Source organism: Oryza sativa, chromosome 4 (genome assembly GCF_034140825.1).
Source record: "Oryza sativa Japonica Group chromosome 4, ASM3414082v1".
Taxonomy (NCBI): domain Eukaryota; kingdom Viridiplantae; phylum Streptophyta; class Magnoliopsida; order Poales; family Poaceae; genus Oryza; species Oryza sativa.
The window spans coordinates 30,126,870-30,139,319 of NC_089038.1; the positions used below are offsets into that span (position 1 = coordinate 30,126,870).

Here is a 12,450-nt window from a genome sequence, read left to right on the forward strand (position 1 = left end):
GTGTCCCTGGAGTTTTCTCTTGCTTTCGGTGAAAGCTAGGCAACAGAAACTGGAGAACGGATATTTTTGCTGCAGTAATTCCTTGCGAGGTGAACCTAATTTTCTCGTAAATTAGTCTCGACCTGTACACGCACAGGCGAGATTGATTGTTCTCGTAAATAGTTGAAACTGTAACTGGGGATGAAAAAAAAATCTTAGGAACGGCTCCGTTGGGGTAGCTATGTTTTCTCATCACAACTCTGATGATTCCCATGGCCATCTGATCTATTGGGGATTTTCCACAGCAAATTGATTCATAAGGGACATACCCTAATTGCATTAGAGTACGGTGAAATCGCGATCATATGTTACTTGAACTCGTGATTCTGCTAAAAAAATTGCATTGTAGGAACTTGGAAACTTTAAAGCCTTCCCAACTGCTTTGGATTTACAAAGTGATGATACACTCAGGCTCTAACGCGCACGCTGGCGCACAAACGCGACACGACCCGCAAAAGGGCGCCAATCTGAGAGCCAAGACAAGGTCGACCCGAGCGACCCACATGGCAAAGATCTCATCTTGCCGATGAACTTCCTCAGACTCTTCTCCGGCGCCGTCGGGCATCGCGGCCTTGGAGAAATCAATCTCCTTCGTCGCCGCATGTTGATGCGTGGCTTAGCTCTTGAAATCTCGTCTGGATTCAACGCCAATTCTTCTCAGCTGATCATTATATTATCGACGCAGCTTGATTAGCTCGCCACGGACACCTTCCTGGTCTCCCGGTGCCCGCGCCGCGAATCCGCCCTCCCGGAGTACTGCTGCTGCTGCCTCCGTCCGGCCGACCTCGCGTACACCGCGTCGAGCTGCATCTGCTCGTAGCGGCACTCCTCGCTGCAGAAGGGCGTGTCCCCCTTGTACATGAAGATGTCGCTGTCCCTCGTGAGCTGCTTGGTGCAGAGCGCGCAGGCGTCCAGCGCGTGCCTGCCCTGCTCGCCCACCGGCTCGGCGTCGAAGAAGAAAGCGCAGGCAAGAGACGCCGCCATGGTGATGATGTTTATCTGAGAAGCGTTTTCTCGGTGGTTTGTGCTTTTGGCTAGTGGGAAGAAGAAGCGAGGCGATGAGTTGTTGGTGGAGCTCGAACGAGTGGGAGTGCGGGGATTATATGCGCAGCTCGGTGGGGCGTCGCGTCGCGCACGGGCGGGTGGGAGGGGAGAAAACCGTGGTTCCGCGCCGAGCTGCGGGCGAGACGGCACACGGGTCGGGGAGGCGGGTTCGCGCGCCAACCGGAGGCGGGATGGTGGCGGTTCGTCTTGTCTCACTTTTTTTTCAATTCGGGCCTGGACCACGGTGCCGTGTAGTGGTTGGGTTGGGTTCGGCTTGGCTGCCTTGATGGGCAGCGTCAAGTACGTGGCGGACGAGAACGACAGGAATCTAGAGGGGGGGGGGGGGGGGGGGGAACCGCACCAAAGACGTCCCTGTTGTTGTTACAGGGACGTGGAGTCAGTACTCAGTACCGCCCAAAAACCGTGGGCTAGGCCATTACTCACTGCTCTATCAGCAAGTGGTGATAATGCTTGCGGCTTGCTACGCTTTCTGCAGCAAAAGCGAGGTGCAACAATATATTCGCGGCAATAATCAATCGGAAAGCACTTGGCGCGGCTCTCTTAGTCGGAATCGTGTGCATCAGCATCAAATCTACATCATTACACGGCCCTCTAAACAGCGGCTTATAAACTAATCATGTGCCTTAGGGTTGATAATTAGCGCGCCAGCCTTTTTGCCAACATATCGGGCAGGCACCCGCACATGGTTTGGCACGCTAAGAGCAAGTTTAATACTATAGCCCACTACTGTCTTCAATTCATCTATAGTCAATCTAATAGCTCATTTATACAATAGTTACATAGTACACTATTAATATCCGGTCTCACTTGTCATACACACGCTGCGTCTTGGAGTCCGTGCTATAGCTAGCTACAAATCTGTAGCCCGCTGCCCTTCTATCTCCTCATTTATCTGCTTAAAATATATTTGCAGCTGACTTATAGCCTACTATTGTACCTGCTCTAATAATTGAGGGCAATTGCTTCCCTTCCCCCACTGCCTGGTTTGCCCCACCTAGCACCATAGTAGTAGTGAGCATCGACGTGAGCTTTCAAGAAAAAAAAAGGAAATTCAGGGCCTTCTCTTTTCTTTTTCTCCTTTTTTAATTGTGTGCTCCATGGGAATCTTGGGCGAGTGTGGCGCGTGCATGCACGCCAGGTAGCACCGTGTGAACAGCAAGTTGGATGCTCCGCAAGTTGGCACGTATTCTACGTACTAATTCCCCTTCTTTGCAAGCGAACCGTGCAGCATCGGTGATTTTTAATAGTGAACCCTTTGGAGAGAAGCATATACTTAGGGGTGTTTAGATGGGGTTAAAACTTTTTAGCCCATGTCACATCGGATGTTTGGACGCTAATTAGAGTATTAAACATAGATTAATAAAAAAACTAATTTCATAAATAAGAGCTAATCCGCGAGATGAATTTTTTAAGCTTAATTAATCTATAATTATCAAAAGTTTACTGTAGCATCACATTGTCAAAATCATGTCGTTATTAGACTAAAAAATTCGTCTCGCGAATTAGTCCAAGCTTATGGAATGAGTTTTGTAATTAGTGAATGTTTAATACTCTAAATTAGTGTCTAAACATTCGATGTGAGAGGGACTTATTCCAAGTCCCTGAAAACCAAAGAGCCCCTTAGGCAGATGATTATATTTGCTGTTTCATTAGCCGTTAGATCTCGCCAGGTTTCGCCTCGGCAACCGAGCACGTTTTTTTCAGCGGTAGAAGTGGTCAGTGGGGGAAGCACCTCGCAGACTCGCGGTTGGCACGCCACGAGATTCCATTGGTAGTTTACGGCTGCTGCCCTCGGCCCGGGAAAACGGGAGAGATGGGTGGCATCCATGGCGTTGCCGGCCGGTCAGGCAGGCAGGCTTCGTCCTGGGAGGCAGCTTTTCTCGAGATCCGCGCGCTGTTTAGTTTAAGTGCACTAGGCTTAGCACTGAAGCATTGCACGTAATCATCGGGGTTTGCGAGGTAAATCTCGTGATGGAGATACGCCCGTACTACTAAAATCCTCATTAGTGAGGTACAACCAGCATAATTTGTGCTATCCTCACACAGATTAAGCAGCATGCGTGGTGAGAAATGTTTCTACGTCGCGGTAGCAGGACAGGTCCCTCCAGTTTGTCGATTGGAAGTATTCGCCTCTGGGTCACAGATGTTGGGCGATGAGTGGGGATCACATAATAAAAAGTGGTGCTGCATCTGATGGGCGTGGGCGGCGTCGTTACGTGCTGCTGCATCCGCACCGAGTCACGCTCTGCCTGGTAGCAATCGGACACATGTTCGGTCCTACTACAGTAGGTCCAGCCAAAGCCGTGACGCATCGCTTTATTTGGACTCAGCAGCGTGACTCGGTGATGAGTAGGGTGTGAGCAGAGGAGTTGAAACGTTCAATGGATCTGACGTTGGAGCCCCTATCATTTCCTCCACTTTGGTCTTTTCTTTAGTTGTCTAAGTGGTTGTTACCTCGCCCACTGATAATCCAATTTTCTTAAGCAGCAGTTTACGTGGCGTTTTCTACTTAAAAAAACAACAATTAGCATCAAATCAGCTGATTTCCCACTTTCTTGGCACACATGATCAGTACTACTACTTCAGTAGTGTTCTCGTTTACTACCAGTTCATGGAAACAACGCCAGACTGAAGGAGAAAACAGTTTTACCGCTCGTTCACTAAAAGAACAGTTTAAAGTGTACAGCTTCAAAGCAGCAGACGAATAAACAGACTTGCTCGAATAACAGACTTGCTTTGAGAGCTTGCAGCGTTTGACAGATTTTTTATGAGGGCTCAAATTATGAAAAGTCACGGGTGTTTCATACTCCTAAAAGAGTAGACACAAATATGATTCTGCTCAAAAAATTATGGCTCAATAGAACTTCTCGGAATGCCTCGAATATTTACAGCGGAATTGCTCTTCACACCAACTCAGATCAGCTCCTCATACAAAAGGAGCCAACCAAAAGGGGAAAAAAAAGAGAAGCACACATGGCCTAAATTAAACCATGGTGCCTGGTGAATCTCGGAGTCCCTTCCTCAGATCCGTCCTTTCTCTGCTTCGACTCCGACCAGATCCATCCATCGGCACAGCGGCCGGCCAGACATGAGCAAGAACAACTCCTTCATCACATCTTGCAAGCTCACGCTCGTCTACCTAAGGTATGCAGCTCATCAACAGCTCGCCACGGACACCCCCGCCTTCCGGGACACGGGCGCCGCCGGCGCGGTCTCGTGCCTGCTCCGCTGCCCCTGCTGCTGCTGCTTCCGCCTGGCGCTCGCGGCCTGCCTCGCGCAGGCGGCGTCGAGGTGCATCTGCTCGTAGCGGCACTCCTCGCTGCAGAAGGGGGTGTCCCCTCTGTACATGAAGATGTCGCTATCGCGGCGCAGCGGCTTGGTGCAGAGCGCGCAGGCGTCCAGCGCGTGCCGCCCGGTCTCGCCGACCGGCTCGGCGTCGAAGAAGAAGGCGCATGCGAGGGACCGTGCCATCGAGAATCTCCCAAGCTTTTCTTGGCTTTGCAACCTTTTTTTGCTTGTGCTTCGGAGAAGAGAGTGAAGTGAGGAGGTAACCGTGAAGGGGACAGGGGCGGGGTATATAACCATGCGGGGGAGAGGTAGGCGACAAAGCAGCGGCGGGGGTGACGTGGTGCGGAGGCGGAAAGTGGAGGAGAGTGGGGGAAGGGGGGGAAACCGTGGGTGGTTCTGGAAAACCGGTACGCGAGACGGCCCACCGGCTGGGGAATACCAGAGTCCAGAGCCACCAGCGTGGCGGAGACGGGACCTCTTTTTTTTTTTTTTTGTACGAGTAGTGGCTTTTCCGTGGCAATGGCCCAGTGGTGCAGCCGTTGGGCAGGTGGGCTCCACCGCGCGGAAACGACGAAACAGCGCGTTGGATCCATCGTGCCATGGACTCATCTTGACGTGGCACACAGCTGGATGGCTTCACGAGCAGACATGGGAACACTGTACTCCTACAGTCCTACTACCAGCAAATCTGTTGTTGCTAGCTGGAGTCGCCTGGTTCAACGAGCGAAGCTTAGCTTCCGCTTTGTAACACAAAACAGCCGGGCCTGAGGCTAACACGACCAACCCACATAGACCCATCAAAAATAGGTTGATGTGGGCTGCTTCTTTCGGGTGGGTTGGGCTGTTTGCGTAACACCTGTAATAGGAATAAGTTCACCGGAGGTCCCTCAACTTAACAGTGAGATTTTTTTGAGTTCCCTCAACCACAAAACAGAAATGTATACCTCTAGACTCACTAAAACCGTTCACCGGAGGTCCCTCGGCAGTATTTTTACCCGGTTTTGCTGACGTGGCATCCTAGTCAGCAAAAAAAACACGTGGGGCCCACATGTCAGCTTCACATCTTTTTTCTCCTCTTTTCTTCTCCTTCTCTCCTCTTCTCTTTTCTTTTCTCTCTGAGCAGCCGCGCGCCGTGGCCGCCGTCGTCGTCGGCTCTCCACCGTCGTCGTCGCCGTGGGCGAGGCTACGCGGCGCGGCCGTCCGGCGGCGGAGCGGAGGCAGCGGGCGGAGCGGCGAGCACGGATGCGGGCGGGGCAGCGGAGGGCGAGCGCCTCAACGGAGCAGCGGAAGGCGCGAGCGTGGCGGCGGGCCGAGCAGTGGAGCGCGAGCAGGCCGCGGACAGAGTAGCGGAGCGCGAGCGCGGCGGCGGAGCGGCGGCGAGTGAGCGCGGCGACCAGCGAGTTTGGGAGGGAGGGGGAGGCGGCCGGCGACCAAGAAACAATCGCTTCCTCTGCCTCTTCCCCTTTTCCCGCCAGTGGTGCCTCTCCTAGCATCGTCAGCCACCCGCGGGGGCACGGCGGTGGTGGCGACCGAGCACGGGGGAGCTCCTCGTCCCTTCCACTGTCTTCCGCTTCGCCTAGCTCGCCCTCCGCTGCTTTGCCCACCGCTGCGCTCGCCCGCCGCCGCTCCTCCGCCGCGCTCGCCTTCCGCTGCACCCCCTGCATCCACGCTCCTCCGCTGCACGTAATGGCATATATACATGTGAGTGTGCTCAGCCATATACACATGCTTGGCTAATATATACGTCTGCATGTTATCGGGCGGCAAACCAACAAGAAGCTAGCTAGGCTATAGCTGGTCGTCTCCATGCATGCATATATATGCTCATACGAAGACGCATGTACATGCGGCCGTCTGTACCCGGCGTATATGCGTATGAGCTACGACGTCAAGTGCTACCGCGAGGTCGGCGAAGACGACGAGGGTCACCGCGCCCGCGCCGACCACCGTCCACGACGCCGATGGCACGCCGAGCGTGGACACGCTCCTGCTGCAGCTGCGCGAGCTGGGCGTCCGGGAGGACCATGGGATCAGGCTGGCGACGCTGCCGCCGCCACCACTGCCGCTGCCGCGGCATAGGAGGAGCGTGAGCGACTGGGGTGCATCATCAGCCGGCACTTTGAACCACCTATGCACGGCCACTGCGACGCCTGGCCGATGTCGCCGAACGGCCGCGCCGTGTAGCCTCGCCCACGGCGACGACGATGGTGGAGAGCCAACGACGACGGCGGCCACGGCGCGCGGCTGCTCCGCCCGTAGCCTCCGCTCCGCCGCCGCGCTCCGCTGCCTCCGCTCCACTGTCGGGCTCGCCCGCCGTCTGCTCCGCCCACAGCCCGCCACCGCTCTGCTGTTGCGCTCGGCCATCGCGGCTGCGCCCGCCGCCAGCCTGAAGGAGAAGAGAGAGGTGAGAAGAGAAAAGAGAAGAGAAGGAGAAGAAAAGAGAAGAAAAAATATGTGCAGCTGACATGTGGGCCCCACGTACCTTTTTATTTTTTTTGCTGACTAGGATGCCACGTCAGCAAAACCGGACAAAAATACTGCCGAGGGACCTCCGGTGAACAGTTTGAGTAAGTTTAGGGGTAGACATTTCTGTTTTTGTGGTTAAGAGACCTCAAAAAATCTCGCTGTTAAGTTGAGGGACTTCCGGTGAACTTATTCCAATGTAATAACACTTGTCTATCTCCACATTGGACGTTTTGACAAGAAGTGGGTCGTATGTGTGAGGATAACACTTATCTATCTCCGGGTGGAAGGATATCTTTGTGTGAGGATATAACAAGTCCCAACAGACAGATCCCGTTAACTTCCAATGGAAGAAGGCCTAGCAACATCTCTTCTCTACTACTTAAAAAATCTATAGTGGTGACGGTAACTCCATACACGCGGAATATGGATCATGGGATCGGGAGATCAGACGGTGCTGAGGGATCCCATCGCACGCGCTCCTCCCCTCCGCCTGCGATGCATCCCCTCCCTGAGGGATCCCCTCACGGTCCTCCCCCTCGACTCGCTTTTCTCCCCACAAGGCAGCTCGCGCTCGCGAACCCGCCGACGCTGCTCCTCCGTTAGCCCCCGTTGCTCCGCATCACGCAGCACCGCGCCCCCGCAACCCATCATCCCTCTCGTCGCCCTATCTCCTCTCCTCCCTTTCCCTCTTGCATTGCCGTCGCTGCCGCCGTCATCGTCGCGTCTCCTCACCATCGATCGGGATCGGACGTCGGCCAGTCCCTCCTCGCCTCCATCCCCAATCCCCTCGCCCTCTTGCACCTCCATCACGACCAACGCACGCCACACTAGCGCCGCCTCGCCAAGCGCCACGACCTCCGTCCCGCGACGCCGCCACATCCCCAGGTGCCCATCTTCTGCCGCCCACTGTCGATCCCTCGTCGTCGCTCCACCTCCATAGCAGATCCCCTCCCTGGAACCCCCTCCCCTTCCCACACACCACTCCCTCCCATTGACGCACCTTGATGCACGTCTCCCCACCTTTTGCCCGATCGCCCCCGGAACGGATGGATGGATGCCTCCACGGCCACGCTGCCGGTCATCGAAGCGCCCTGGCCACCTCCGTCATCGTGTCTTGCCCGTCTCCTTCGCGATCAGCCGTCCCACCCGGCGTCGACGCCGGGAGTCTGGAGGGACTCTCCAATTGGTCCTGTCACCTATGATCTTGGTCCTGTCGATGTCCGCCTCTGCTACACCACCTATGATTTTGGGTATGGAATAACTGATTTATCTTGTGATGGTTAGGGATTCATGTTTTGGATTTTTTTTTTTTTGCTTTGATTCCCTTCAAGCTAAGGAAGAAGTTTGTACTTATTCAGTGTTTCAGTATGTTGTATCTAGAACTACAAATACAAATACATGATATGGTTGATGATCTGCAATTCTTCTTCACTATATACTGTCTGTGTTAATCTTTTAGATTGACCAATTTGGGATTATCAGAAAAATGTTTCTAGATTATCAGAAAATGTCATGAAGTCTTGTATGTTTCTAAATTATCAGAAAATTTCCTTCAAAAAAAATAGGGGCTATTGCATTCTTACCCCTATTTTGAAGTTCAATTGTGATTTTGCCCTCGCTTTTTAGGGTTTGCGTTTTTACTCCTACTTTTTTGAAACGAAGTAGAGATTTGTCCCTGGTTTGGATGGTCAATTTAACGGGGTTAAGTCGAGCACGAAAAGACTTTTATGCCCTTGCTAGCTATTGCATATTTGCCCCTACTTTTTAAACAACACTTGTCTTTTTACCCTTATTTTGTACTGAGCTTTCGTGAAATGATTCAAAATCCGTATGAAAATCTAATGGCGCCACATTGCATGAACATGAATGATGTCTATGAATGGTAAGTTCATTAACATCCTGTGTCTTACTGCATAAGTGCATAGTATCAGCCACATCAGGTATCTTCATGTTGGTCAAGTCCTTTCGATCTGATGAACCCGTCAAGAGCAGGATTCATCACCAATGGTTTGCCGCTCCGAGGAGTCGCTGCCATCGCCTGCTGCTCCTGCCATAGCGCTGAGGATCGCCGTCGCTGCCAGGTACTCCTGCCGCCTCCTGCTGCTCGCGACGCCGTGTTGAGGAGCCATCACCGCCGCCTTCCGGCCTCGCCGAGGAGTTGGAGCCGCAGCTTGCTCCTGGCCACGCCGAGGAGCTGCGCCGCCACCTGCTCCCGGCCGCGCTGAAGAGCTGCTCCACCGCCTGCTTCTGGCGCCGCCGCGCCAAGGACTTCGGGATGGGAATGGATCTGGGGGAAGGAGGATATCGAACATGTACTGATGCACACCCACATATATTACTTAAGGGTACAATGGTAATCCCATATTTCCAAAATTATTTTTCTCTTCTAATTTCTCTTTCCTTAACTGAATATTGTGGGACCCACCTAACTGCCATCCATAGTAGGGGCAAACGGCAACTTCGTTCAGAGAAAGCGGGGGTAAAATTGCAAACGCTAAAAAACTGAGTAAAATCACAATTGAGATTGAAAGCTGGGGTATAAACACAATTCTCCCAAAAAAATATTATGAGAAAATGAAAGTGTTGTAAACATGACTGCTTGTTTTCCATTGCCAAACAGACTCCATTTTGGATTTTATTAACCAATATAGTCTGTATTGTCCTGGTTATTACAACAAATCACTTGTTGCTCTCAAGTGCGAGATTTAGCCATCAAAGCTAGATGGAGTAAAAAGATTTTGTTGTTTCCACCATCCTCTGCTTTTGGTAGATGGAGTAAAAAGATTTTGTTTTAAACCTTTCTGATGGTTAATAAAGCTGTTTTTTGGTGATCCATTAAGCTAGCAGCACTTACCGTGGACTGAAGATGCTGATTAAGTCTTCTCCCGCTCGCAGACAACACAGGTCTGGCTTCCTCTCAGCCAATCTCTCCCAACCTCCATCTCCAAGGTAGCATCACTATTTTCCCTTTCTTTTTATTTTCTTGTGTGTTGGCTCCTAGCCTCCTACAGACAGCTGCGGAATCAAGAGGCCCTATGGCTGTGTATCTTAATGTTTACTCGATTTCTGCTCAAAATGTTTCCTCTTTTATTTATAAGAGACTGCAGCCATCTTGTTTGATTTCATTTCCTTTTTGTCTATTCATTTTTCAGTGCCTGGTCTAATAATTCAGAAAGATAGCTGGGTAAACCTGCATAGAATTTTCAAATTCATATGAATTCTAATTTTCCTTCCGGGGGTACTATGGCCGATTCAAGAAGTGTCCCACAGAAAGGTGTGCGTCCTTCACTGTTCAAGGTTCAAATGAATCCTCACGAAATGTAAAAACAGGTGACTTACGACATCATTGATTGGTGACCCTGTTAGATTATTTTTCTTTTATTGATTATGGTGCTGTAGAAAAGAGGTTTTGCTGTACTAACATTGTATAGGATATAATACCAGGGCCAAACATTTGGGTGGTTTGTATTAATGCTCTTCTTTTTCTAGCCAATCACTTCATTCAGTTTGACAATATGTATATCATTTTTTGTCCTTAACATTAGAATGGTAATGCTTTAATGCAGCCAACTTTTTTACAAAATATTCTAAGCATAATTTCCAAGATTGCCTTAATGAAATGATTGTCAGACATAGATGCACGTGCCTTTTTCTTGCATTATGAAATGTCAGATAAATTTATTTCAAGTTACTACTTGCAAAGTCGTCAAATCTTAGTCGAGCAAAAGTCAGCAGTACACAATCTGCACATATACGGTACCGTTCATTTCGAGCAATGTCTATACATGAAAGTCCTTTTTTAGCAGTCAATTCCATGGTCCCTGCAAGTGTACATTCTATTTGACAATGCCACGTTTATTATGATTTTGCATGCTTATGCATGATATTATCAAGCTGATACTTCGCAATTTCCAGATTTATCAAGTTTTGAGTTAAATTTCTATCAAATATTGGTTATTTACAGTGTCAGGTTGTCTAAAACAAATACATGATTTTTCTGATTGTGTCCACATTTTGGAGTTGTAGAAGTGCAGGGAAAGCTAGGCAAATCAGTTGAGAGACCGAGAAGCTGAGCATTAGATGGATTTAGGGCACTACATGCCTTTGGCACTTCTTAAGCCATAGCCACAGTATTGATCAAGGAGCAGCCAAGCGGACTGTGGCTTGAGGTGATGTCCTCTGTACCTAATAAAGAACTCAGCTCCAGATTTGATACAGATCTTCTATTGCATAAAATACTTTTGTATTCAATTTGATTTCATGAAGCATACTGATCAGGAATTACCATGTTATGCCAATTGTTGAATCCATTTTTTTTTGGGTGCAAGTTTCAGTTTGTCAAACCTTTTCTCATTCTTTTCATGCCAGAGCAAGAAAGCATATGAGATGTGGATAAACAAATGCACGCACAATAGTATTTTGGTGACTTTATTTGGATGTAATATATCTTTTAATCCCAAGGAAAGAGGATATATTATTCTTCTGACATTTATCTTCTTTCACATATGGTTATAGTTCCTTTTTTTTGCGCCATTAACTTGTGAAGGTTTAGAACTTAGAAGGTCAAGGTTTTCTTGATCCATAGGCTGCCTTGAACTTCATAGATGGCATGACTATCCAACTTTATTATCCTAAACAATAATATAGATCTGTTTCGAGCATATCCTGGTGGCACTGAACAGTGTAAGAGATTAAGTGCTCAGCTAGGCGTTCAGCAGTAGCATTGAGTGTAAGTTGAATAGCTTCATGTTTTGCATTCAACTTATTTGTTGTATTGCGTCTAAGGAGTGAGTGTTAGTTCTTTATATTTCTGAAGACTAGGGTATGGATTATCTGGAGATTGTCACCAAAGTTTAGCATATTTTAATAAAGTTTATAATCAATTTATATGAGATGTGATATCGTTGTTCTCTTTTACTATGGTAGGGGCTAACGAAAGAGAGTGGATTTCATCCTATTATACTTGTGCTTAGCATCAGCTCACAGCATTTGCTACAGTTATCAACAACTGGCTCAGTAAGGGAGGGCCGGCGGCACGTGAGGCGGTCCACTGCTAGGCGCAACAAGCTCACGAGGAACAGGCGGCAAGGTATGTGCATGATGCGGTCTGCACGGCGAGCCACACAGTTTGCTCGAATGGGCTGGCGCTGTGAGCTGCAGGGATGCGAGCTATGGAAGAATGGATGACGCATGATTATGAATCCTGAATATCGGTGATGGTCCAATATTCAATGTAATCAAATGATGTTCAGTTTCTCACGAAATCCATTGCTTTTTACATTTTGTATTTTTCTTCTGTCAAACCAGATCAAGCTGTACAAGAAACAAAGTAAGGCAGATTTTTTTTTTCAGAAACTTCTTTGCAGCAACTTACAATGTCGATATAAAGTTGTCTTGCTGAAACTTTTGTTGATATAAAGTTGTCTTGCTGAAACTTTTGTTGTTCTAGTTGGTAATGTATGAAAAAAATATAAAAGATGGACATAGTTATTGTTTTTGTTATATCAAGGTTTTCTGTTGCAATCAAATTATACTTAATGCTTATATAACATCATTTTACCCGGTGATTTGAAATTAATGCATATTTTTTTC

The 12,450-nt window shown here is 49.2% G+C and overlaps 2 protein-coding genes across 2 annotated transcripts; both read right to left on the reverse strand.

Annotated features, from left to right (window-relative positions):
- Positions 1-324: 324 nt before the first annotated feature.
- Positions 325-1,110, reverse strand: LOC4336796 (FCS-Like Zinc finger 2). Its single transcript, XM_015778576.3, has one exon. It carries the CDS (start codon positions 1,021-1,023, stop codon positions 730-732), a length of 294 nt encoding a protein of 97 aa, XP_015634062.1. The 5' UTR covers positions 1,024-1,110; the 3' UTR covers positions 325-729.
- Positions 1,111-3,934: 2,824 nt separating this feature from the next.
- LOC4336797 (FCS-Like Zinc finger 1) lies at positions 3,935-4,653 on the reverse strand. Its single transcript, XM_015778680.3, has one exon. The coding sequence runs from the start codon at positions 4,573-4,575 to the stop codon at positions 4,261-4,263; it is 315 nt and encodes a 104-aa protein (XP_015634166.1). The 5' UTR covers positions 4,576-4,653; the 3' UTR covers positions 3,935-4,260.
- Between the last annotated feature and the right edge of the window lie 7,797 nt (positions 4,654-12,450).

Coding starts and splice junctions, on each gene's coding strand:
- LOC4336796 (XM_015778576.3), bottom strand. CDS start 1,023: ATGGCGGCGTCTCTTGCCTGCGCTTTCTTCTTCGACGCCGAGCCGGTG.
- LOC4336797 (XM_015778680.3), bottom strand. CDS start 4,575: ATGGCACGGTCCCTCGCATGCGCCTTCTTCTTCGACGCCGAGCCGGTC.